This window comes from Glycine soja, chromosome 14 (assembly GCF_004193775.1).
Source record: "Glycine soja cultivar W05 chromosome 14, ASM419377v2, whole genome shotgun sequence".
In the NCBI taxonomy this organism is placed as follows: Eukaryota; Viridiplantae; Streptophyta; class Magnoliopsida; order Fabales; family Fabaceae; genus Glycine; species Glycine soja.
The window spans coordinates 5,176,998-5,200,688 of NC_041015.1; the positions used below are offsets into that span (position 1 = coordinate 5,176,998).

At 31.1% G+C, this 23,691-nt stretch overlaps 3 protein-coding genes across 3 annotated transcripts; 1 reads left to right on the forward strand and 2 right to left on the reverse strand.

The window, feature by feature from the left end:
- Positions 1 to 1,896: 1,896 nt before the first annotated feature.
- Positions 1,897 to 2,627, reverse strand: LOC114384485 (18.2 kDa class I heat shock protein-like). The gene has a single exon (XM_028344157.1). The coding sequence runs from the start codon at positions 2,555 to 2,557 to the stop codon at positions 2,084 to 2,086; it is 474 nt and encodes a 157-aa protein (XP_028199958.1). The 5' UTR covers positions 2,558 to 2,627; the 3' UTR covers positions 1,897 to 2,083.
- Positions 2,628 to 3,411: 784 nt separating this feature from the next.
- On the forward strand, positions 3,412 to 4,270 carry LOC114384327 (17.3 kDa class I heat shock protein-like). The gene has a single exon (XM_028343991.1). It carries the CDS (start codon positions 3,621 to 3,623, stop codon positions 4,098 to 4,100), a length of 480 nt encoding a protein of 159 aa, XP_028199792.1. The 5' UTR covers positions 3,412 to 3,620; the 3' UTR covers positions 4,101 to 4,270.
- Positions 4,271 to 10,997: 6,727 nt separating this feature from the next.
- LOC114385384 lies at positions 10,998 to 13,445 on the reverse strand. The gene is made up of 5 exons (XM_028345438.1): positions 12,895 to 13,445; positions 12,482 to 12,805; positions 12,016 to 12,385; positions 11,800 to 11,904; positions 10,998 to 11,690 (listed from the first exon to the last, which is right to left on the reverse strand). Exons 1-5 carry the CDS (start codon positions 13,123 to 13,125, stop codon positions 11,578 to 11,580), a joined length of 1,143 nt encoding a protein of 380 aa, XP_028201239.1. The 5' UTR covers positions 13,126 to 13,445; the 3' UTR covers positions 10,998 to 11,577.
- Positions 13,446 to 23,691: the final 10,246 nt, after the last annotated feature.

The following is a 23,691-nucleotide window of genomic DNA, read 5'->3' on the forward strand; positions in this document are numbered from 1 at the left end:
AAAATAGTCTCAGCTAACTTTGATCAAACAAAAATCTAGTCAACGTTGACTGAAAAATAACCTACCAAAAAAATCATCAGTCAACATCAGCTCAAAAACTCTGGACAATATTGATCAAAAAATAATTCTGAGAAATGTTGGCAAAAAAAAAAAAACTCTAGTTGACATCAACTAAAGAATAATCTCGCCCAAAAAACATCATTAGTTGGCGTTGGTCAAATGAACTTTGGACAACATTGACCAAAAAATAGCCTCGACCAACATTTGCTAAAAAAAAATCCTAATCGATGTCCTCCAAAAAATAATCTTGATTGAGGTTAGTTAAAAAATATTATCAATCGATACTAGCTGAGAAAATCTGCATGTCAATCTATCAAAAAATAACCTTAATTAATATTGATCAAAAAACAACCTCTCAACTAAAAAAATTACTTTTATCCTTGACTAAGATTATTTTAGAAAAATGTTATAAAATTGAAAAACTAATGAAATATTCAATTGGATATGATTTAAATTTTTTTAAAAAAAACTAGATTTGGATATAAAATCAATCCATTAAAATAAATTCAAAGAGGTATAAATATGGACGATTATGAATTAGTTTTATATAACTGAATTTTTTAAACATCCCTCCTACTTGCAAGGAGACTCCAATGAAGATAGAAGTCGTAGAGTACGATAGGGTGCTCTGCATCGGCAACATGATACCAAGATTGACGTGTGGCACTATATGCAAAGCGCAAAGTTGGTAGATTTCAGGGGAAGTTCACTCTCCCTCATAACGCCAATACACAAGACTTTAAGATTAAGAGTATTTTCAATTGAAATTTGTTAAGCGGGATTTTTAAGTTATTTTTTTAGTTCTCACAATATTTTTTTGGTTTTTTGTCTCACATAATCATGTTATTAGTAAGAAATTTATATATAATTTTACTTAAATAAATATTTTTGTATTAGTAAGAAATAATTTTTTATTAAAAATATAAATTTTATTTTTAAAAAATTCTCTTTATCACATAGCTTTACTCTAATAAAAAAAAATACAAGAAACAATCTCCTAAACCCATTTCACCATTAATCTCTCCAAGTTTCACCCTCTCGAAGTCCTTATGCTATTAGTTAGCTCTATTCACATTAATTACTGCCTCAAACTCAAACAAAACAATAGAGCAATTGTGTTACTGTTATCACTGTTATATATGCATGTGCCCTCGTGCACCAATTGTTATATTTACTTTTCAAATTTTATTTTATTTTTCATTATATCATTTATTATATTTATTACCTTCAGGATGGAATAATGATATAAGATCATGTTACTTTTACATATTGAATATGAATCACCAGTATTTAATTATTTCATTTTTCATAAATAAAATTCTCTTAAGTGAACTAGATTCATATAAAATAAACAAGATTAGTCGTTGAGTCAACAAGAGAGATGACGACCCACAAGCAATTTTTTTTTATCATATTTATTAGTTTCCTTGACTGCATCCACATGCACTCTTTCTTTGATTTTTTTTTCTTGAAAATCTTGTTCTATTACTCAGAGTTCATATGAAGGAGCCAGTTGCATCCTACAAAATAATTGATGTGGGCGAAAAATTCCTTGAAGATAGCGCTATCACACGATTGAGGTTGTTGCTTAATTGTAGGTTCAATTTGAATAAAGTGTTGATCGTAGAGTACTTGTCCCGATCCTTTCAATTTGAATTGTTAGTTTTTTCACTTTTTTGCTTTTGTTAAGTTTATCAGTTGTTTGTTGTCTCTACTTGTTGAACGCGTATTGAAAGGCCTGTTCACCATTCAACAAGATCAAATTTGAAGCCTATTGTCTAAATACTTCTCAAGACTCCAAGGTAAGATTGAAAATGAGAGATTTAGAAAATCATATCGAGATAAAGCAATAAAAGTTTATTGATACATTTAACGGAAAACTTTCAACTTCCCCAGTATTAAACCCTCACAAATGACATAAAGCACAACACACAGCATAAACAAATACATGGAACAACATACAGTAAAGACAGAACAGAACACACTTGTTTGGAATGAGAGACAGCAACAACCAATTAAAGATCTAGGCAGATATTTGAATTGACTTGACTTGAGGTTTCTTGTCTTCCTCCTTGGGCACAGTAACAGTTAGCACTCCATTCTCCATAGCAGCCTTGACCTGATCCATTTTGGCATTCTCGGGAAGCCTGAACCTCCTCATGAACTTCCCAGTGCTTCTTTCAACGCGGTGCCACCTATCATCTTTCTGTTCTTGTTCTTTGGTCCTCTCACCACTAATCTGCAGCACCCTCCCATCTTCAACTTCAACCTTCACTTCCTCCTTCTTCAACCCGGGAAGATCAACGTTGAACACGTGAGCCGCCGGAGTCTCCTTCCAGTCCACGCGAGTGTTGGCTATGGCACTGCTTTCCCCACCAGAGGAAGGCACGTGACCTGTGGAAAAAGGAAACCCCTCGAAAGGGTCCCATACGTCCAGAGAGAATGGGTCGAAGACGTTGCTTCGTCTACCACCGAACAAGTTTGGGATGATAGACATGGTGATTTTATTTGTCAAGTTATCTCTGATGAAGGGCTTTCTTACAATGCTAAGGAGAAACAGAGGAAGAAGCTTTTTATAGAAAACAAGACCAGTGTCTAGTATTTTCGAGGAATTCTATTAAAGATACCCATGCATGGAGACACGTACATTAATTACCTTCTATAGCTTTCTAGGGGTTTCTACTTCTATTAAAGTTGGGTTTTGTTCCCATAATTTGTTTACCATTGTTTGCTTGGTGAATCCCTAAAGAATCTAATTCAAATATATTGTTATGATTTTTAATTATGAGTTATTATATTAATAAAAACTATTAGTTTATATAATAATTATGTACAAGTCATAAAGTAATTTTAATTAATTTTTTTGGTACAAATGTAATTTTAATTAATTAATTAATAGTTCAAAATCTTTATATTTATAATGTATTGAAATTAAACTAAAAAACATAGAGGCCATCCCTCTCATTTGAACATTTGTGTATGATGTGGTGTTCTGTAAAACGAAGTATATGAGGTGTTGCAATAACAAATGTTTGGTTGTATTGAGTGTAGATGCCAAGTGCAGCCACGTCCAAAAACACTTTTTCATCCTTGATAATTTGTTCACTTAGCTTGGTGGGCTTTTAGAATCGTGATTTATAATCTAATCTAATAGTATATAGTTAAATGAGAAATTTTTAATTACCCCGATTCCTTGGTTAAAATTTTAATTTACTTTTTTATATTAAGCTTTTAAAATTTTGTTTTCTTTCTTATTTTATTTCCACTGGTGGCAAGAGTTAGAGCATGGATTCAGGCTCCATAATTCTACGTGGCAATCCTTATTTGTTCGTTCCGGAAGCATCTTCATCATTCTACCAGGTCCACGATGCCATCTCATGCCGAAACATTCCCCAGAACCCTCTAAACATTTCTTCCTCTTTATTTTTTTTGTTTGCGAAACAAAGAGCACATTCATCGTGAACCATCGCGAACATCCCAATGACCAAAAATCCTCCAATATATATATATAACTTCCCCGTTCTCTCACACTCAACAGAAAATTGAAAACCAACATAACAATGTCGTTGATTCCAAGTTTCTTCGGCACCGGGCGAAGAACCAACGTCTTCGACCCCTTCTCCCTCGACGTGTGGGACCCATTCCATGGCTTCCCCGGCACCACCGCCCTCTCCGCTCCGCGCTCCGAGACGGCGGCCTTCGCCAACACGCGTATCGACTGGAAGGAGACGGCGGAGGCGCACGTGTTCAAGGCAGACCTGCCGGGGCTGAAGAAGGAAGAGGTGAAGGTGGAGATCGAGGAGGAGGGAAGGGTGCTGCAGATAAGCGGACAGAGAACAAAGGAGAAGGAGGACAAGAACGACACGTGGCACCGCCTCGAACGCTCCAGCGGCAGCTTTCTCCGCCGCTTCCGCCTGCCGGAGAACGCGAAACTCGATCAGGTGAAGGCCGGCATGGAGAACGGAGTGCTCACTGTCACTGTTCCCAAGGTGGATGTCAAGAAGCCCGATGTCAAGCCCGTTCAGATCACTGAAGGCTAAGTTGTGTTCTCAATCAATCAAAATTCATGTGTCTCAATAATTGAGTTTGAGGTGTGTTGTGTGAGATATTATTACCATGTATTGTTATAGTGTGGTGAACTGTTGGTCGTGTTGTGTAACTTTTTTTAATAATAAAGAATATTGATATATGAATATTTTTATTTTAAATATTCTATTATTTTTTTTATCATATCATACATATTATAATATTTATATTTTTTTTCTTTTTCTATATAAATGTATGCGTAGGAATGTGCTGTTATGAATTATGTATCCCAAATATTTTATTTTATACTACTAAAATATATGTCTTTAGTTTTATTCTTTTAAAATCGATGTTTAAAAAAAACGATTTTATATGTGGCTTTTAGTAACAAAAGGAAATATATGCGGTGTTGCAACAGAAAAATGTCATGTCCTGTTTAGTGTTGATGCCAAGGGCAGTCACGCTCCATAGCTCGCTTTTCATCCGTAAGATGTTCACTCGGTTTTACTTGGAATCATGTTTTATAATTCCATAGTACGTACTATTAAGGTTGGACAACTTTGCCTCGTTCCTTGAATAAAAGTTTACTTTTCGTAATATTTTAATTATGTAATTTTGATTCATATATTAACCTATGTTAAGTTAATACACAGATCAAAATTACACAATTAAAATACCGAGGAACAAATTTGAGAAAATAATTTATGAAATTAAAAAAGTGGAGGAACAAAATGGTAGATAACTTTTTGTTTCCTTTTCTTGGCAAGCTACGTGCCTGCTTAGTGCTTTACATGTAATTCAATTTCGAAGGTGCTAGCTGGATTGGGCTAGTCTGCATCGTAGGCCCTAAACACAGATGGACTAGGCCTAATAATGTCTTTTCAAGAACATAAACTTCATTAATTCGGTAAAAAGCCCAAGCGTTCATATTTGATTGATCAGCTACAGACATGCACCATTGAGCATTTGAGCTGGTATATCTTATTCGGTGCTAGTGAATAGTGAAGACTTAGCGTTCCCCTGCATTCCAACAAAAAAGAAAAAAAGTGAAGGATTAGTGTTCAACATTCATAAGGAAAGAAAAAAGATCTTGTTAAATATTGGCTTAGAGGTATTACTTAAAGAAAATAGAAAGTTTCTTATTCTAAATTCATAAATTAAATTGCCCTTTTCCATCTTTATTCACTATTTATCCAATTAATTGTTATTATAAATATTTTTTACTTTTAAATTATTTAAATATTCTGCAATTATTTTTCACTTTAAGCAATATTTACAAATTGCATAATTTATTAATAATTTAATTTAAACACACTAGTAGTGTAAAAAAAATTAGAACATATTCATAATATAAAGATGTTTTACTTTGTTATTCAATGATAGATTACCATGTGTAAAAATAGGATTCTTAAGTATTTATAATAATTACTTCAAAAATTATATATAAAATAATTTCTAATTGATTAACGGTTTCAAAATCATTATACAGATTGTTCATAAAAATTAAAGGCAATTTTTAATCTATGTATAAAACACCATAAGTGAAAAAAGGAAAAAAAAGTTGTAGATATTTTTAACATCAACTTTTTTTATAAAAAATAAAATACCAATTAAACAGTTGTAGAACATCAACTAAAAATGTTTATTCAATTGAGAAATAATCTTATCTATCAACCATGCCATACAATATTAGTTGTCCATATATATTAAATCCTAACAAAAATATCCATCCGTCTCGAATCATTCCCGGGCCATAATTCTAAACACAATTGGAACCAAGTAACCAATCCCTCGTTGCGTCTATTATCTACATCTACATCAATACATCATTGACAAAAGCTTTAATTTAGAAATCAATTGCTTTAATTAAATAACTAAAAAATAAAGAAAGAGGGTACAAATAAAAAAAATTCCTCACAATTGACGAAAGCCAGAAATGTGATTCTCTCTTTTTTAACAGATTGGTAGCTGCAAATTATTGAATTATGTGCACGCCAGTCACTGATAAGGATCAAGTGTATGCGTTTATCATAACACAATGAATCGATGAAGAATGTGCGTGGTTGTGGGCCTTGGAGGATATGATTGATGCCAAAACATTAGCGAGCTTCATCAAAATCCATACACTCATTTAGTATTCATATTTAATTTCGTCAAAAGAAATGGACAGGTGATTAATCTTCACCTGACATCATAAGTATATATCAAGTGAGTATTTTCTTCTTAACAGAATTTATTTCATACTTAATAATCAATCAGGATTTAAATTTTAAACTACTTTAATTAAGAAATATTAATCATTATTACTTATATGAACCGTTGTTAGTGAAGAATTCATTTAGATATAATCTGTTGTAAGCAAAATCACTTCTTGTTTTACTTAAAAAATTATGTACTTGTTGCTTAAAAGTGTGCGTATAGATAAAATCTACAAGCATTTGGCATAGATATTGTATTGCAATTAAATATTAACAGGATTTTGATGTATGTTATCAAACAAATGTTGTATTGCGAACTGTCTTGTAAGTTAACAAATCCAAAAAAGCAAGTGTAAGTTACAAAGCTTGTAGATAGTATGAGCAAAAGTGTTAAAATATAGATGGACGTGATTGACCGCTAGTTATGGGCCAGAAATTAAGCAATGCAGAACCCATCCATCAAAAGCCGGAAGAGAAAAAAAAAAAAAAACAAAACAAAAGTAAAAAGAATATCTTCACAACACCCATGATATTATCACAGCCACTCCTAATGGCATCTATGTGACCCTCCACGTGTTGACAACCCATCTCTGCTTGCACGTTACTTTAAATTATTTTGCAGACTTTGCTTGGTATCTTTGTAGCAAAGACAAGTCCATAATAGTGAATGAATACGCACAAAACTTTGATCAATCAATATATATCTTTCTTTCTTTAAAGAGAAGGGGGCTATTCCACCACCAAGAAAACCTAATCAAAAGAGCCTTCTTGAACCCATATGGGCGTGCAAGGTGCAACTCCAACGCACAAAAAAAGAACAACTAATAAATTGGTTGAAAATGAAAACTAACATATACTATGATTGAATTAATTAATTGTATAGTAGATAATACTTTAACAGCAGGCTTGAATGACAATAATTGAGAGGTGATCAATGCAATTTTTCGATAGAAATTAATCTTAATAAAACTAATAGATATTTCATATTAATATTATGGAATAAAAAAATGACAATAATTGACTTTTAATGGAGACAGGAGTCCGGTGCTTTGTTTTGTTGGTCCCTGGGGACAAATCTAACACCCCCTATTCGGTTTGATTAAGAAGAGTAACCAAACAAAAGAAACTAATTAATGGTATGCAACAACCGCCACCGACCTCAAATTGTGCTTTGTTTTACACTCTTACTGTTTCAAGTAACCACTTCCCAATCCTAATTCCTAGCTAGCTGAGTCCAATAAACCACATTGATCTATTTCATCTAAAAGACAAGGACTATAAGAGCGTCAATTAAGCGAAAAGGAGTACAACAAAAACTATGGTCTGAACTGTCACCAACTCAACGAGTTTTTCTCTCTTGGATCCCTGAAAAGACAGCTCTTCTTATTCTCCATTGAATATGAGACACCCATGATGCAGCTAAATGGCCTATTATGGTTCCTAATCGATTATTGCAACTAAAAATAAATAGCCACACTCGTACATTGATTAATACCCTAAGAATTAAAACCGAATTGAAGGTGAAATGTGTCAATTATAAACTTAATTAGTAGCCAAGTAAAACAATCAATTCCGGTGTTCATTGTTTGATCTAACCACGAGTGACATAGACTACATAGAGGTGTGTTTTATTCGATGTGTTTGCTTGCATAAGTTGCAAAAACCAAATAAGTGAAGGTGCACCCTACTCTTACCCCCCCACATGCAAACACAACACACACAGCCTCAGGAACCCTAACCCTAATCAAAGAACCAACTCATCTGCCCTGTTAGTATTCTCTGTGACAAACTTTATAGCTGTACTCCACTACGCCACCACTAGTCAACCACTAAGGATTAATATAAGCCAATGTTACGGATTTTTACGTAGGATGAATATCACAATGACCCTTTTGTTCAGCTTGTTCGTTTTAATTACATTTAGGTCATTATTCATTAAACGCAACAAACAAAAAGAAGAAAGAAAAAACTGTCGTAGTAGTTGTCGTTTACCCTCTCCTTGATATAACTCAACAATGTAACGCGTAGAATTAAAAATCTGGAGATGAATTTCTCTTTTGTGCTGAACCAAAAAGATGGATTTATGATATAGTCATAATTTATATTATTATATTATCATAAAAAGAAAAAGAAAAAAACTCCACCAATCTCTTTACTTTTTTGAAGCACCGTAAAAGATTTATTAACTCACCAGAATTATTCGTTCATTAACTTTTTAGAACCAAAATGATTAATAAATAGATATTGCATGTAGGATAATATACTATTACTTTTGGTCACAATTAGGGACGGTAATAGATGGCATCACGTCCATTTATCTTTAAACAAACGTAACTTGGTTTTTAAATTTATAATCTAAACTTAACTTATTTATGTGAGATATGTCTATTTTTAGTCTTAAAAAAATGCAACCAAACCTCAACACCTGTTTAAAAGATTACTTTATATTAATATTTTTAAAATAAGACTATAATTATTTTAAATTAACAACATAGAATATATTTTTTTTAATACAAGCTAATAACTATCACCGAGTGTATAAATCAATTGAGATAGAATTTTTCTAAATTTTAACTTATTCACATACGTCTTAAGTTTAAGTCTTAAAGAGAATATTCATGGTCTTGAAAAAATCAACTCACCTAAAAATATACAAGCTAATGACTTAATCCATTATATAATTTTAAGATTTATTTGATAAAATAACTGTTTATTGAAGGCTTCTTTAGATTCTTAAACAAGCAAGCAGAACAACTAGCAAGTAACTGCATAATTTATCAAGTTGATGTGTTCTAAATGCTAACGTGCCGTCCATAAGTCGTTTCTTTTATTAAAAAAAAAATTCGTGAGGTCAGTTCTATCTTCTTCATACTATAAAATATTCTAATGGTTTCTATTTTATTTTTTTACAATAGCGAAAATAAAGTTTTTTTTCAAGCCTTAAAATAAAGTTAGAACTTAGGACCTTACGTAAATCGTCTAAATTGTATATCATTAAATCGATTCTAATAGTTTACGCTTCCTAATAATTTATTCACACAAAGGTTAATAAAATTTATTTATGTGTTGTATTTTCATTCATCGTAAATCAATATAATCATACAAAATTTATACTTATTTAATGAAACAGAGTCCTTATTATTTAGAATAAGGATACTTGATTGCGCTTTTTTTCTTAACATAGTTTTTCCCACTGTAAATTATATGTTAAATTAAAAATTATTTTAAAAATATCTTGATCTCTCTTCTCTTAAAAGAAATGTCATTTTTATAATATTTTCTTTCATTATAATTTTAATATTTTACATGAATAAGTTATGCATACTTTTATTTATTCTTTTCTTTAAACTTTTAGTTTCCAATTTTACCTCACTTTAAAAAATATCAATACAACTTAGTAGTTACGGTGAGTACTAAACGTTAGTGTACGATAATATGACCAACTTCTAAGGAGCATAGTGATCTAGAAATACTGTCGTAAAACATAAATTCATGAATATTCAGCTTTTCGTGTTTGGTAATGAAAATCAAGATTCCGTTTCCTGTAGAAAGCCGGATTACCAGATTCTATTAAGCAACAATAATGCTTATATAAATAATGATATGAAAAAAGCGATAGAGACATAACACATTAAAAAAACATTAATACTCCTTTCCTCCAAAATAATTATGCTCCAAGTTTGTTCCACACAAATAAAAAAAAAACAAAATAGATAAAACAATAATGATTTTATAAAATTAATTTTATATCATCATTAATTTATATCATCATTAATTTATAATATAAATCAAAAATCATAATTAATATTACATTTAAAAAATTAAAATAATAATTATTTTAGAATAATTTTTTCTCCAACACAAATTATAATAAGACAAAACGAATAATAAATTATAATATATCTAACTTGTTTAATAACAAAAAAAATTGTTAAAAATAATGTTAAAATACACTAAAACGGATGTTGGTCTTTTTACTTTAAAGAAAAATGCAAATTAAAAATATAATTAATATTTTTTATTTTTATAATATTTAGAAAAAAATTACCTTATTTTGTTTAATGAATAAATTTATAAAATATTTAAATTAGATAGAGAAAGCCGTTTAATTAAAAGATTATGTCAAAGTTGTAGAAGAACGAGTGCAATATTTTAATAATGAAATGATTGACCTAGTCAAAATCAGAAAAGAAACGCTCAAAATCAGATCATGAGTTTCAAAACAACTCTTTAGATTGCTTTTTTGATAAATAAAAAAGGCGGGAATGCAGATGGATGGGGCCCTAACACTGGATTCAGAGAGGGACCCATCGAACGTACCCTCCTAATCCCATTTCCCCACAATCCATCTTCAGCAAGCAATGCCTATTGTATTCAGTTGACAATGACTAATGACTTCTTCATTCCAGTGAAAAATATAAGTATGGATAAATTTTTTATAAGTTTATAAATTTCTGCCTTCATCCATTTCCACCAGTATCATTAACTATTATTTTGGGCATTGTGTTACTAATTTATTGATTTTCTTTCCCCAATTTATTAACTTTCCAAAAAATAAAGTAAGCATTTCTGTAAAAATTAATCGAAGTCAAACATATTCATGTGCAATAAGATGCGGTAAGAAGGTACTGAGCGAGTCATGTGTCAATGACGCATAATTGACATTGCCCTTTGCCCACCTTGGCAGAACAAATTCCACAAGAATACCAACTAAAGCTTAAAATGCAACCCTTCAACAGTAAGAGGATAGAGACACGGAGGATTTTGAGGAATTACACAAGACTTGCCTTTCCTGCATATATTGTATAACTTATTAAATACTATTCTATTACCAGCAAGAGCTTTTACAAAGAGTATGGCCAATCTTCTAACACTTTTTCCCAGCTAGACTTTGAACCCTCTCTTCCAACACAATAAGCCCTTTACCCTTCTTCCATCAACATTAATTTAACATTAACATGGAAGAAAACGAACCCCACTTATTACAAATAATAAATATATTCTTAATCATAGATTTAAATTAAAAAAAAAATCCCCTAAACTGCTTACTATCTTTCACTGTTTCTTCAACTAACAACAGATCCCAAAAGCTGCATCTCTCTCAAAAAACCGGATGATTTATTGCCCCTAAACTACCCAAACACATTCTTGAATCTCATCTTTATACCATAAAAAAACTAAAAAAACCAACTTCCCTATCACAAACCTACTAATTTCACTAGCTTTCTTTCTTCAGCAAGGATTAACTTATAGGAATTGAATCTTGTTTGAATGAACACTATTATCAAAGGAGTCAGTACGTCCATTCTTGAGGCAGGCTAAGAGCTTCATAGTTAGCTGCCTCTTCTCGCAGCATGCTTAACTTCTGCTGCAAGAGAAGAGCATTCCTCCTCGCTAACAAAGCATCTACCAAGAAAAAACAACAAAACACTAGTCAGACATAAAATCCAATTAATAACTCTACTAAACTTCACTCTGAACCGAAATGTTACTCTTATGTTAAAGACCCACTTACCATAGTCCACGTCAAAAGCACCCAAGAAACGTGGTTGGCTATTGAGGTCATCAATTTTGAGGTTCAGAGCATGAATAACCTTAGCTGGGACCAAAACAGGTGCAGCTATAACAAGAGAACAGAACAAAACATAAAAAAACATTTAAGTTACCACCAAATAAGCAAAAACAAAGCTTAAACCAAGGAGGAAAAACAAAACAGATTCAGTGATTTTACCTGTTTGCTTGCGAGATTCAGGAGGAGGGGCCCCATATTGACGAGGCAAGAAAACCCCTGTTCCAGCGCAACCCCTTTTAGTAACACCGGATCCACCTTGCAACCCGGGTCGCGACCCGGATCCGAAATAAGGCACCTGTTGGGTATTCTGGTCCTTCACTTGAAGAGGGTGCCATGCAGAGTGAGGCAAAACGTGCGTGCAATTCACAGCTTCATAGTCATACCCAAACTCACGCAAAACACGAACCCTATTCTGAACTTGGGGCTGGTGGTGCTGCTGAGTTGCCCAATTAGCCTTCTCTTGCCTCCCCCAAACCGAACCACACTGCTGCTTCAGCACCTGCTCTGTTCTCACTTGCTGGTACCGAACCTACACAAACAAAAACAACACTCCATTTTAACATGCAATTCTCACGAATTTTCACAATCACCTTGAACGCGGTTTTAACTATTTCAATTAACTCACCTGAGAAACACCCTGGTTTGCAAAAAACGCGTTCTCCGCCGCAACAGGTGGAGGAAGACCACCCAGCACTCCCCTGCTCTGAAAATCGAACTTCGAAGAGACTTCGTCGTTCATCTTCAACCTCGCAACTTGCCCTGCAGCTGCATACAGCACATCCAACGCGTCGTTTGAGCCCTCAAACGGCGTCGTGGTTGGCGACGCAACACGGGAAGACCCGTTCGGGCTTCCGTCGCCGGACCCTCCGCTCCGACCCGACCAGCTTCCGATTCCGCTCAGTATAGACTGAGGCGACCCGGCCAAACCGCGAGCCATCATCTTCTGATTCTACAAAAACAAACAAACAAACAACGTTAGCTTCCCCGAAAAGAAAAGAAAAAAGACGAACCAAAACGACGCGCTTTGGTTATCATTACCTCGGTTTTGTCGCTGTTGCAGATGGGAACATTGAGTTTTTGTTGTTCCTTCCTTGTTTCATTGAGTGAGGTGTGACTCAGCCGGCGAGTCAACCCGGCGAAGAAGTCTTCCTCGTCGCTGCTCTCGGTTCCGGTCGAACCGGAATCAGCCGGTTCGGCCCCAACCGAGTCAAACTCGTAGGGGAACTCAGACGGAAACCCGAACGCGGCGTCCAACTCAGCGTCATCCATGGCTCACTGAGTGAAGCAAAAGATTCTAACTTGAACGAAGGAAAAGAAAGGGGTATGAAGCCGTTACGAGTTACGAGGGTAATGAAGGGGGGGAACGAGGAAGTTGAAGTTGCTGGTTGAGGAAGATTTAATAATGAACCAGCTGTGTGTGCAGGGATTGGGACCCAGCCAAGGAGAGAAAAAGGAAGAGAGAGAAAGAAAAAGGAGAGGGGGGGGTGGTGGTCTAGTAGAAGTGAGTTGGAGGATAATAGAATGTAAGAAGACAAGTTGCTTTTATTAAGGTTTCATGGTCCCTTTGAGACAGTTCAAAATCAAAATATTGGTATGAAGAAGATGAAAGAGAAAGTGAGAAAATGGGGAATTTTGTAAACAACTGGAACGCTGGCCCAGTGGTTGGGGACATTTGTCCTTGCATGCAACCCACCTGCCATTTGTCCACTCTATTATTACTGCTAATCTTTCAAATTAATTAAGCGGCAGAGCCACATTTACATATGATTGGCAATGTTTGGAGATATGGACTTCATTTTTTGTAAAGGTTATATATCACTTGTTTAAAGAACTTAAATTGCTATCCTTGTGCTTGGTTACTATTTCTGTTCTACTTCCTTTGCAAATTGCAAGGTTTGTTATGTTTTCAAATCAAATTTTCAAAAATTTTGGACTGTTCACAACTGATGGACTTGCAGTTCACTCACCTAATTCCGCTGGACTCCATTTTTTTTTTTTGTCCCTACTTGCTTTTGGTAAACTTTGGACTTTGCCCAAATTCACTCAAAATTTAAATTCCTATAAGCTTCTGAGTTCTGACTCTTTTTTTTTTCTGTGACTAGATCTGCCGCTGATGCTGACCTGGAGATTAAGGTTTTATGTAAATTTTGAAGACGGTGGGGTCGTTTGTGTAATGTTCATGGACAGTGTTTTTTTTTTTCAAATTAAACGAAGAGGGACTTTTTTTTTGTTTGCTTGGAAAATGCATTGAATGTGTGTCGATACTTGATACTTAATCACTACGAGCAAATCGACAAAATAAGTCCCGATGCTAATTTATTTTTCAAATTTAAATTTCAAATTTGACTTAAATACTATACTTAATAAAAGATTATTTTTAAGTTTCATTTAATGTCTTTAAAAGTTTGACTTAATTTAAATACTACTAGTATTTAATAGTAGTCTTCTAAAGGTTAAAAATGTACTCTACTTATTTAAATAGGTTAATAAACTTGAATTTATATCTATTTTGGCATACTCCTACTAAGCATTTTAAACAAATCAATAGATAATATAGCTTTAAAATATTATACTGCAAATTTAATACAATAATATTTATATTATTATTATAAACCTACATATTATCATTTATATTTATTTAATAAGTACTAGACTTAAAAAATTACAATGACTTGGAGTAAATCTTTTTAATCAACTAACTTTTAAAAGGCCATAATCCAACTGCTTTCCTGATATGTAGCTAATGTAAACTAAGTTGTATATTCTAATTTTCACATGAAACTTACAAGCATTCAAATTTAAAGTTAATTTTTGAAAATGCAAGTTGTTTCTCACAATAGTCTAATTGTTAGAATTTTTTTATTATTAAAGTTAATATTTGTGTCCACATGATATGTCTTTTTGTCTATTTGACAACTCAAATATACATGAATGACACATGACAATTTTACACATGTGATTGTTAATGGTATATATATAAGTGATACACGATAACTCAATTGGTTATACTGATATGGAAGTTTAGTTTTTTACCTTCTCAATACTTATAATTTTACATGTGTCATTTTCAATTTATTCCCTGAATTTAATCAATTGTTGTCATTTTAGTCTCTAAACTTTATCATTTATTATCATTTTGGTATTTGAAAATATTTTAAAAATTTTAATTAAGTATCACATTACAAATAAATTATTAGCATAGACATTACTATCTTATCATTTACTTTCATTCCATACTTTTCACCCTCCTTTTCCAAACTTTCTAGAACATATTGACTTACTCCTATACCATTCACATACCAAATCCACCATTTAAATTTAAAAAACACGCAGAGGCAAATGTAAACCATAAGATACACTTTGATTTTCATTAGAGCTTAAAAATAAAATTTAAAATAGATTATTCACACATTAATAGCATATAAGTGAATACCTTGATTTGGGTAGAAGACGTTGTTTGGTTTAATGTGTGCATGGGGTGCATGACTAACGCTTAAGTGTCTAATGGTGGTCATTAGTATTGTGGGTGAAAATGATGGTGATATGAGGTGGTGTTGAAGGATGGTTGCATCGAACATTGACATCTTAGAAATCTTGTTTGAAGCTTAGGCCTCATTTGGTATGGTTGCGAGTATTTGATTTTCAAATGTAATTTTTAAAACAAAGCGCAATCAATAAAATTGGAATTGAAATGGATTTTAACTCAATTTTAAAATAGTTTTACATTCATTATCAAAATCAAGACAAAATGTTTTCTGAATTTGATTTTATTTTAAAAAATACATTCTAGCCACCATCACCATACCACCACCACCATCACTGTCACTATCCATATCGTCACCACAACCACCACCACACTTGGTCATTGCTGCCTCCACCATCACACACCTGTTGTTACCACCACTGTCATCGTCACTGTCGCTCCCATCATTCCACCACCACCGCACCTCGCCTTTGCTACCTCCACCATCACCACCACACCTCCGTTATTACCATCGCCACCGCTACTGTTGTCGTCGTCGCTACCATTATTCCATCTCGCATCATATTTAATTTTTTATACTTGACCTCAATTACCTACATGGCCCAATGTGTTTCCTTACTTGGGTGTAACTTGGTCTAGGTAAGTGGGTCACCAGTTTAACTATAAACTCAGTCGGTCATACCAGGTTATATCAAGTTCAATGTATGATCGATCTGATAGGCAACTTGATCTAGCCAAACCTTCGGGTTGCGATTGAACTAGATTGACCAATCATGGTCAATCTAGGTTGTAAAACATAGGCACTACCATTTCACCACTACTACCGTTACTGTTATCATCATTGTTGCTACTATTTCAACCCGACCATCGTCATCACTACCACCACCACCACCATTTCATTGACACCATCACTATTGCCACCACCGTCATTGTCCCCCACTTCCACCTTGCTACCCTTGTCATTGTCATTTTTTCATAATAGAATAAGAAAAGAAAAAAATTGTTGACTCGTTTTATTTATCTTTAATATGTAACATGTTTTTAAAAATTATAAACAAGGAATAAAACTAAAACTCAAAATTCAAAATTAAAATTGATTTTGATTTTTAAAAATTTTAAAACTAAAAATTAGAAACCACCTCAAATGGAACCTTAGTTTTATGCTCTTACAAAAATTAAAAACTTTTCCTATGGCTTGCATTTAACTCTACCTGTTTTAAAAATTAAAAGTGGTGGACTTGGTATGTAAATGGAGAAGGTCAGAGTTAAGATAGATTATAAACACAACAAGATAAAGATGAAAATATAAGGGATAAAGAATGAAGGGAAAGAAAAAGATGATGATGCCCATGAACTTAATTGGAAAATCGAAAGTAATTTAATGAGAATGAGTGATTGAGTTTAAAGACCAAAATAATAATAAAAAGGTTAAACTATAATTTTGATCCCCCTAATAGATTATTAACTAATAACTATGATTAATAGAGTTGTTATATTAATTATAAATTAAATAAAAAATTATTAATCATTAAAAAATGTTAATAAAATATTATTAATCATAATGTAATTTTGTTGTTAGTGGGATCGCGTGCAGTGGTAGAGTTGAAAAAGATGTTTGTGAAGAAAAAGAGGACTACAATGTTGTGAAGGATTAAATGGTTTTTTAAGTTATTAAGGTAATAATTTTTTATTAAAGTTTTTAAATTAATTTATTATTAACTTGATAACTCTATTAATTAGACTTATTTGTTAATAATCTATCATAAGATCAAAATTGCCCGTTTATAAGCTTAAGAGATCTAATGTTACAATTAAAAATCAAGGAACCAAAATCATAAAATTTATAAAATAATTTTGAATTAAAAATTTTAAATTAATTTATTATTAACTTAATAATTCTATTAATTATAATTATTTATTAATAATTTACCATAAGATCAAAATTATCATTTTATAAATCAAAGGACCAAATGTTACGATTAAAAATTAAGAAATCAAATTTATAAATTTAAAAAATTAGAGACAACAAAATAATAAGTTAACCTAAGTAATTTTAAGGGAGTATACCACATCACAAGTTTTGAAAAAGTTAAAAAAATGACAAATTTTATTTCAGTTTAAATGATTAAATTATTGTGTGTCATCCGCATGTATAATATTTTTGCCATGTTAACAAATGACACGTCAGATAGTCATGAACATTAACTTCAACATATTCTATCTAACACTGAGACTAACTTCAGTGATAAATTTACGCTTTTAGAAACTATTTTTTAATTTTAATGCTTTCAAGGATATAAATGACCGCGTCCCACTTTTCAAGAGACCAAATTGAGATTTCACCTTTTTTTTTTCACTCTTATAAATAGATATGGATATACAAAACAGTGGAGCTTTGATAGTTTGTTAAATTGTTATGACTGATGAAAGTGGCTTTCACCGTAAAAAGCACAGTAACTACAACTTGTATTTGTAATTTCTCTGTTTTTTTTTTCTTTACTACTTGTATATGTAATTTCACACATCATCAAGAGGTTGCTAAAAATAGTATTCAAGCTAAGAGCATGTTTGGAACCGAGTCTTGCACCCAAAAAATTTAGGTCTAAAGGCTCTTTGATGCAGAAGCTAGAACTAACTGTTTCAGCTTTGACATAAAAAATCACGTCCCGAATGTTAAATCAAACTAGCTATAAGTTTTATTTCTAATTATATTGTCCCTTAATGCTGATCTTGTCACTTTTTATAGTGTCAAAAATAAAAATAACTAGATTATTAAAAATAACTAGATTATTATTATTACTACTGCTACTATATATTCATCAACATCTCTATTTGATTAAAAGTGAAAAAAATGAAGTAATTTAAATACACCGGGTATAACTAATAGATAATTCGATACTATTATCTATAATTGTATATAAAGAAGATGTTAAGTTTATCAAAAAAATTAGCCAACATTTTTTTTACTGCAACCCCAACTACAACTATAATATAATATCATATACTTTTTCATCAACATTAACATAAACTATTCCTAATTTGTTATGAAGTTATGTAAATGAAGGAAAATAAAATAATATTAAAAATTAAGTACAATTTCATTGAACTTCAAGAGATGTGCCCCTAATTGATCCTAATATTTAAGGTTTTTTATTTATTTATTTAAAGCTAAGCACAATGCCACAATCACACTGCCCCATGTGGCCCTGATTCTTCCTTCTCTTCAAAGGCACGTCTCATTAACTGAATGGGCCGAAACAGACTACTCTATATTATAGTCCTTAGCGACAGCAGCTATTATATTTTGGTCGTGTTTGATATATAAGAAGATTAAAAATATATCAATTCTATTATAAAAATATATATTTCTGTTTTATATTCCATATATTTTAGAATTAAAACAAATCCAAAAACAAAATATCATCATATAAAATCAGGATAAACAAAATAAAACAATCTATATTGTTCTGATTTGTTCACACGAGCATTGTATCTATGTATTTACTTTTTCCAATACATTTTACAATATTAAACAGTCTAATACTATTTTTGTTAAGAAAAACATACTAATAGCACGGTTGGTATGTGCAGTAAAAAAAAAACACGGTTTGTAGGTGGTTAAAATTAATTGATCCAACTATCGTAATTGTGTTTCACATGATTTTTATAGCTTTTTAAATTAGTTTTAAGATAAAATTGATTTTTAAAAAAAGTTGTTTGTTTTAATTGAAAATAATTAATTTTGGGTATGAAACCCACAAATTAAATTAATATTTAAGACTTTGTTTCTTTAAGATTTTTTCCTGAAAAAAATCACTTTTAAAATATGTACAAATGCTTGGGTAAACCTTTTTTCTTCTTAAAAATTACAATCTAAAAATAAACCACATTATAAATTATTTAAAGAAAGATTTACATTCTCTATAAATTTGACTAATTATTTTGCCTATTAAAACAATTATTTCAATCATCTATTTTATTAAAATACCTATTTCTATTCTAGCCTTGCCATTGGATGAAATATGTTAAATTTCTTTTAAAGCAAAAAAATATGTTAAACTATAAGAGCTAAAAATCTCACCTATCCAATCTCGAGAGCGTTATCTTGAAATTTACTTGAAAAAAAAGCTAATTAAATAAATATTAAAAAATATATTTAATCATTTTAAGAAATTAAAATAAAATTCTTCTTCCAAAAATATATCTGTAAAGAGTACTTTTTACACAATGTTAAAATTAATGGTCAAGCCTTTTGACTATTTACATACACTTCAAAAGTTATTATAATATACTATTCAAATAAAATAATTTTTAAAATACTATTCTCAAATACAAAACATTATTATTTTTACCTCGATTCATATTTAAGACCAATTCAATCAAAATTTAACATACAATTCACAAATCACTCTAAAGACATTTTAGCAATTTTTTTGTTACCTTAACTTCTTAATTTACCTGAGTCTTTTCTTCTTTTACCATCAATTTGACTGATTTAAAGTAATTAAAAATAAAAAAATCGCTATAAAATTTATGATGCCAAAATACACAAATATATAAGATTTTTTAAAAATAATTCTAAAGATATTTAACAAATTCCCTACCCCTACTTAAATACTACAAATTAAGTGCACCCCCCACCCATTCCATTCGTTGTGATTTTTTTTTTATTGTTTCTTTAATTAGCCAACTCTGTTCATAAACAAAAGATCAGACATAATCATCGTACATTTGACTCATAACTGTACATTATTAGTGCTTATTACTAGCATTCCTTTTATTGTTTTCTGCTGTCACACTGCCAAAGAGACCCCAAGATACAGTGACATGGTCAAAAACTCAGAAAATATCCCTATTCTGGTGTTTGTTACTACTTCACTGACATGCAATAATAAGTTGATAACATCAAGGTCCCATGCTACTTCGGCGGAAACACCATTACGCATGCTCAGCTCGTGATTCCTGAACATGGCAAGCTAATTCACGAATAATGTGTTTAGATTATATTTATGATAAAAAAAATAATAACTTGTATTTTTATGGTGAAGATAACACAATAAAAAGAGTCGCTTTTATATTTTCATGGTATTGTCATATTTTGAAAACTATAATTAATTCTTCATGTTATCTAAACACTCTAGAATACGCCGCAAGTAGGTGTCTGGAATAATCTAGTGCACGTTTATGTTTTCGTTCCACACTCTTTTTTCAGTTTATGGGCGAAACGTGCTTGCTTGGTTCCCTAATTAAAATTCTTTGTTTTCCAAAATATAAGGGTTTGTTGGAATAAAAGTTGGACAGATATTTTTATAAATTTTAATGTATCAAATAAAAAAGGAAAAAAAAGTTTTTTAGAAGTAAAAACATATTGTAATTGCTCACGACTCAGGAGTATTGAAGTATTTTTTTTTCTTTAGTAGAGTTCTGTCAATTTCGGTTGTGTTTCTCCTACTCCAAAATCTTTTGTAGTTTACTTGGCAGGAACACACCGACACTAAAAGTTAGTGATACTCTATATGATAATTATTAAGATGTAATAATGAAGATGTACAGTGTAACATTACATTGAGAATCTAATTTTTTATATACAATTAATACTTGTGAATCATAGGATCTATGCACCTTACCTTTTTTGATTAAGAAAATTTTAATCCGATATTATCTAATAATAACATTAAGATGATGATTAGATTAGAATAATACTAAATGGCCTTCTAATCCAAGAGGATTAGGGTTTAGCCGAGATATAATCGGATTGTCAAAATATACTTGGCCGAGGTGCTTTCTGATTGAAATCTAAAATATATTAAATAATAAGTTGAATTGTAATTTTTGTTCTTTATAATTTAAAATCCATCATTTTTATTATTCTATTTTTAAATCAAGACATAGTTCTCCTATTTTTCCAAATAACAATTTTGATCTTTTATTAGTTGATTGTCTAAAATTAAATTTAATTTTGATTTGTGATGTGATGTATTAATATTAACGTGATACTTATATAAATGGTTGACGATATTTATGTTATAAAAAGTTACATAAAGTAAAAAATAAAAAAAATTAATAAGAGTTAAAATCATAATATTTTATTTAAAAATAAAATAATAAATCATTAACACACTTATTTTGTTTAATTAATTGCATATGAAATATCCAAACTTGATACTACTAATTAAAAATTTAAATTACTTACCAATTAATCTATATGCGGTAAGTAATCTATATGCTTGGTAGTTCGAATGTAAATTTATGAATGAAGGCAATTGCGTGTTACTTTTCAGGAGGGATAAAGTACACTCTAGAACTGTGAAAATGTTAATCTATATGCTTGGTAGTTCAATTCAGGTTGACTTGACTTTTCTTTTCTTTTTTTTTTTCAAATCACACAAAATATGTATATATAGATTACAGGGTATAAGGTATACTCAACCACATATAGGATTGAAGCCGAATATTGAACCCAAGTGCTGGTTACAAGATATTAAGGGGTACCCAACCACATAAACTTTATTGAATGACTCATTTTTGCATCACTGCTATGTTCTTTTCTCTCTAATTTTTAAATATTTGGTTTTAATCTTTTAAAAAATTTGTTCTATTTTTCTAAATACTTTCTATGGGATCTTTAAAATGTATTTTGTGATGGTTTACTACTATAATTAAATATTAATATTAATTATAAACATTTTGAAGAATGAAAGTTGAGTTTCCAATTCACACGAAAATAAGATAAACCATTTTTAAAAAAATAAATTCGATTTTGAAAATTAGAAGAAAAAATATAGTACTTTACTTTTTTTTCTTTTGTTAAAAAAATAAATTAAAATAACTATTAAACAACTCACGTACCTGTGCATTTATTGCAGCTAATTTCTGAGAGTATTCACAGGAATCCCGTGAATCAAGCACTGGCTGACGTGGACCAGTCGTACGTGGGCATCGATGCCGGCGGATTTCAATGCATTATTCAATTTCATTAATCCTTTTCCCGCCAAATCGAAACAACCTTTGTCAAACTAAGAATCCAACATTTGTTATTAATTAAACAAATAAAACATGTGGATTTTTTTTTGAGATAAAATATGTGGAGTTATAAACTCTTAAATGAAAACTATCTATTTGTATCAATAAATCAATAGGTTGACACGTGGCATTGCATAAAATTATTAAAGTTAAAAATAAAAAAAAGTTAGTAGTGACATTTTATCATTGACGATAGTGTGAAAATACATCATATTTTGAAAGACTTTAATTCTCTCAAAATTAGTACTTATTTGATAATTTTTAAGTGATATGTTAGAATTTACTGTAAGATTTTAGTGTTTTTATGTTATTTTCAATGGTCTAGAGTCATTTTAGATAATTTTTGTTATTTTTTTTAAAGGCGAAGAATATTTTATTAATGAAGGTCCTATACGCTGACCAATCCGCCAAATTACAGTGCATATACTGTCTTGCATGCATAAAAAATCTCATTATCCGTCTCTTATTTGTGTGACTAATTTTCTTTTTTATCAAGCGTGATAAGTAAATTTCATCTTTATGTTTGAAGAAGTAAAAATATAAATTTTGGAACCTGTTAAACACATATACAAATTTGAAGTTTAACGCTCATTATTGACGTAATTTCTCGTGTATAGTGTAAAACTAGCAAGATGTCTATTTTTTAGTATCCATTTGTAAGTTTCAAGATTACGTTTGCATCGATATGGAGTGTTATTTTTGTGTTGGTCCGTTAGATTAATCTTAAAATGCACGTCTCATGTTGGACGACAACTCATACATACTCTATAACTTTGAAATCATTTTAACAAATAAAAAAATATTTTGACATGATTTTATTAAATTAATAATGTAAATTTTTACATTTATATTAAAATTTCAAAAACACAAGAGGATAGTTTCTTCTCACACATATAGCCTGTGTTTGGTTTTTCATTACAGCCACACAATATAGATCTTGGAAGCTAATTGTTTAGTGTGTGCTTGGAAACGATTCGTAGCTTGACGTGATGTGAATTTTGTAAAACAACTATTCTTTATTTCTCTATTGATAGAGGATTTTGACGTGAAAATAACAAGATATGTGTGTTTAAAATGTAATGTATTTCAAAACATGAAGATAGCTTCTTGTTGGACATGGGCATCAAACACAAACATTCACTAATGCACTAGGTTTTCAAACATGCACATCGTATCTTATGTCGAGAAGATAGTCACGATCAATCATCAAAGTAGAAATAAGTGTTTTCAAGCATACTTGTACTTAGACACAATTTTTGGTGCCTTGGTACTAATCCAGCAACACAAGAAATAATGTTTTAATCGCACAACTAAGAACATGTGGGACC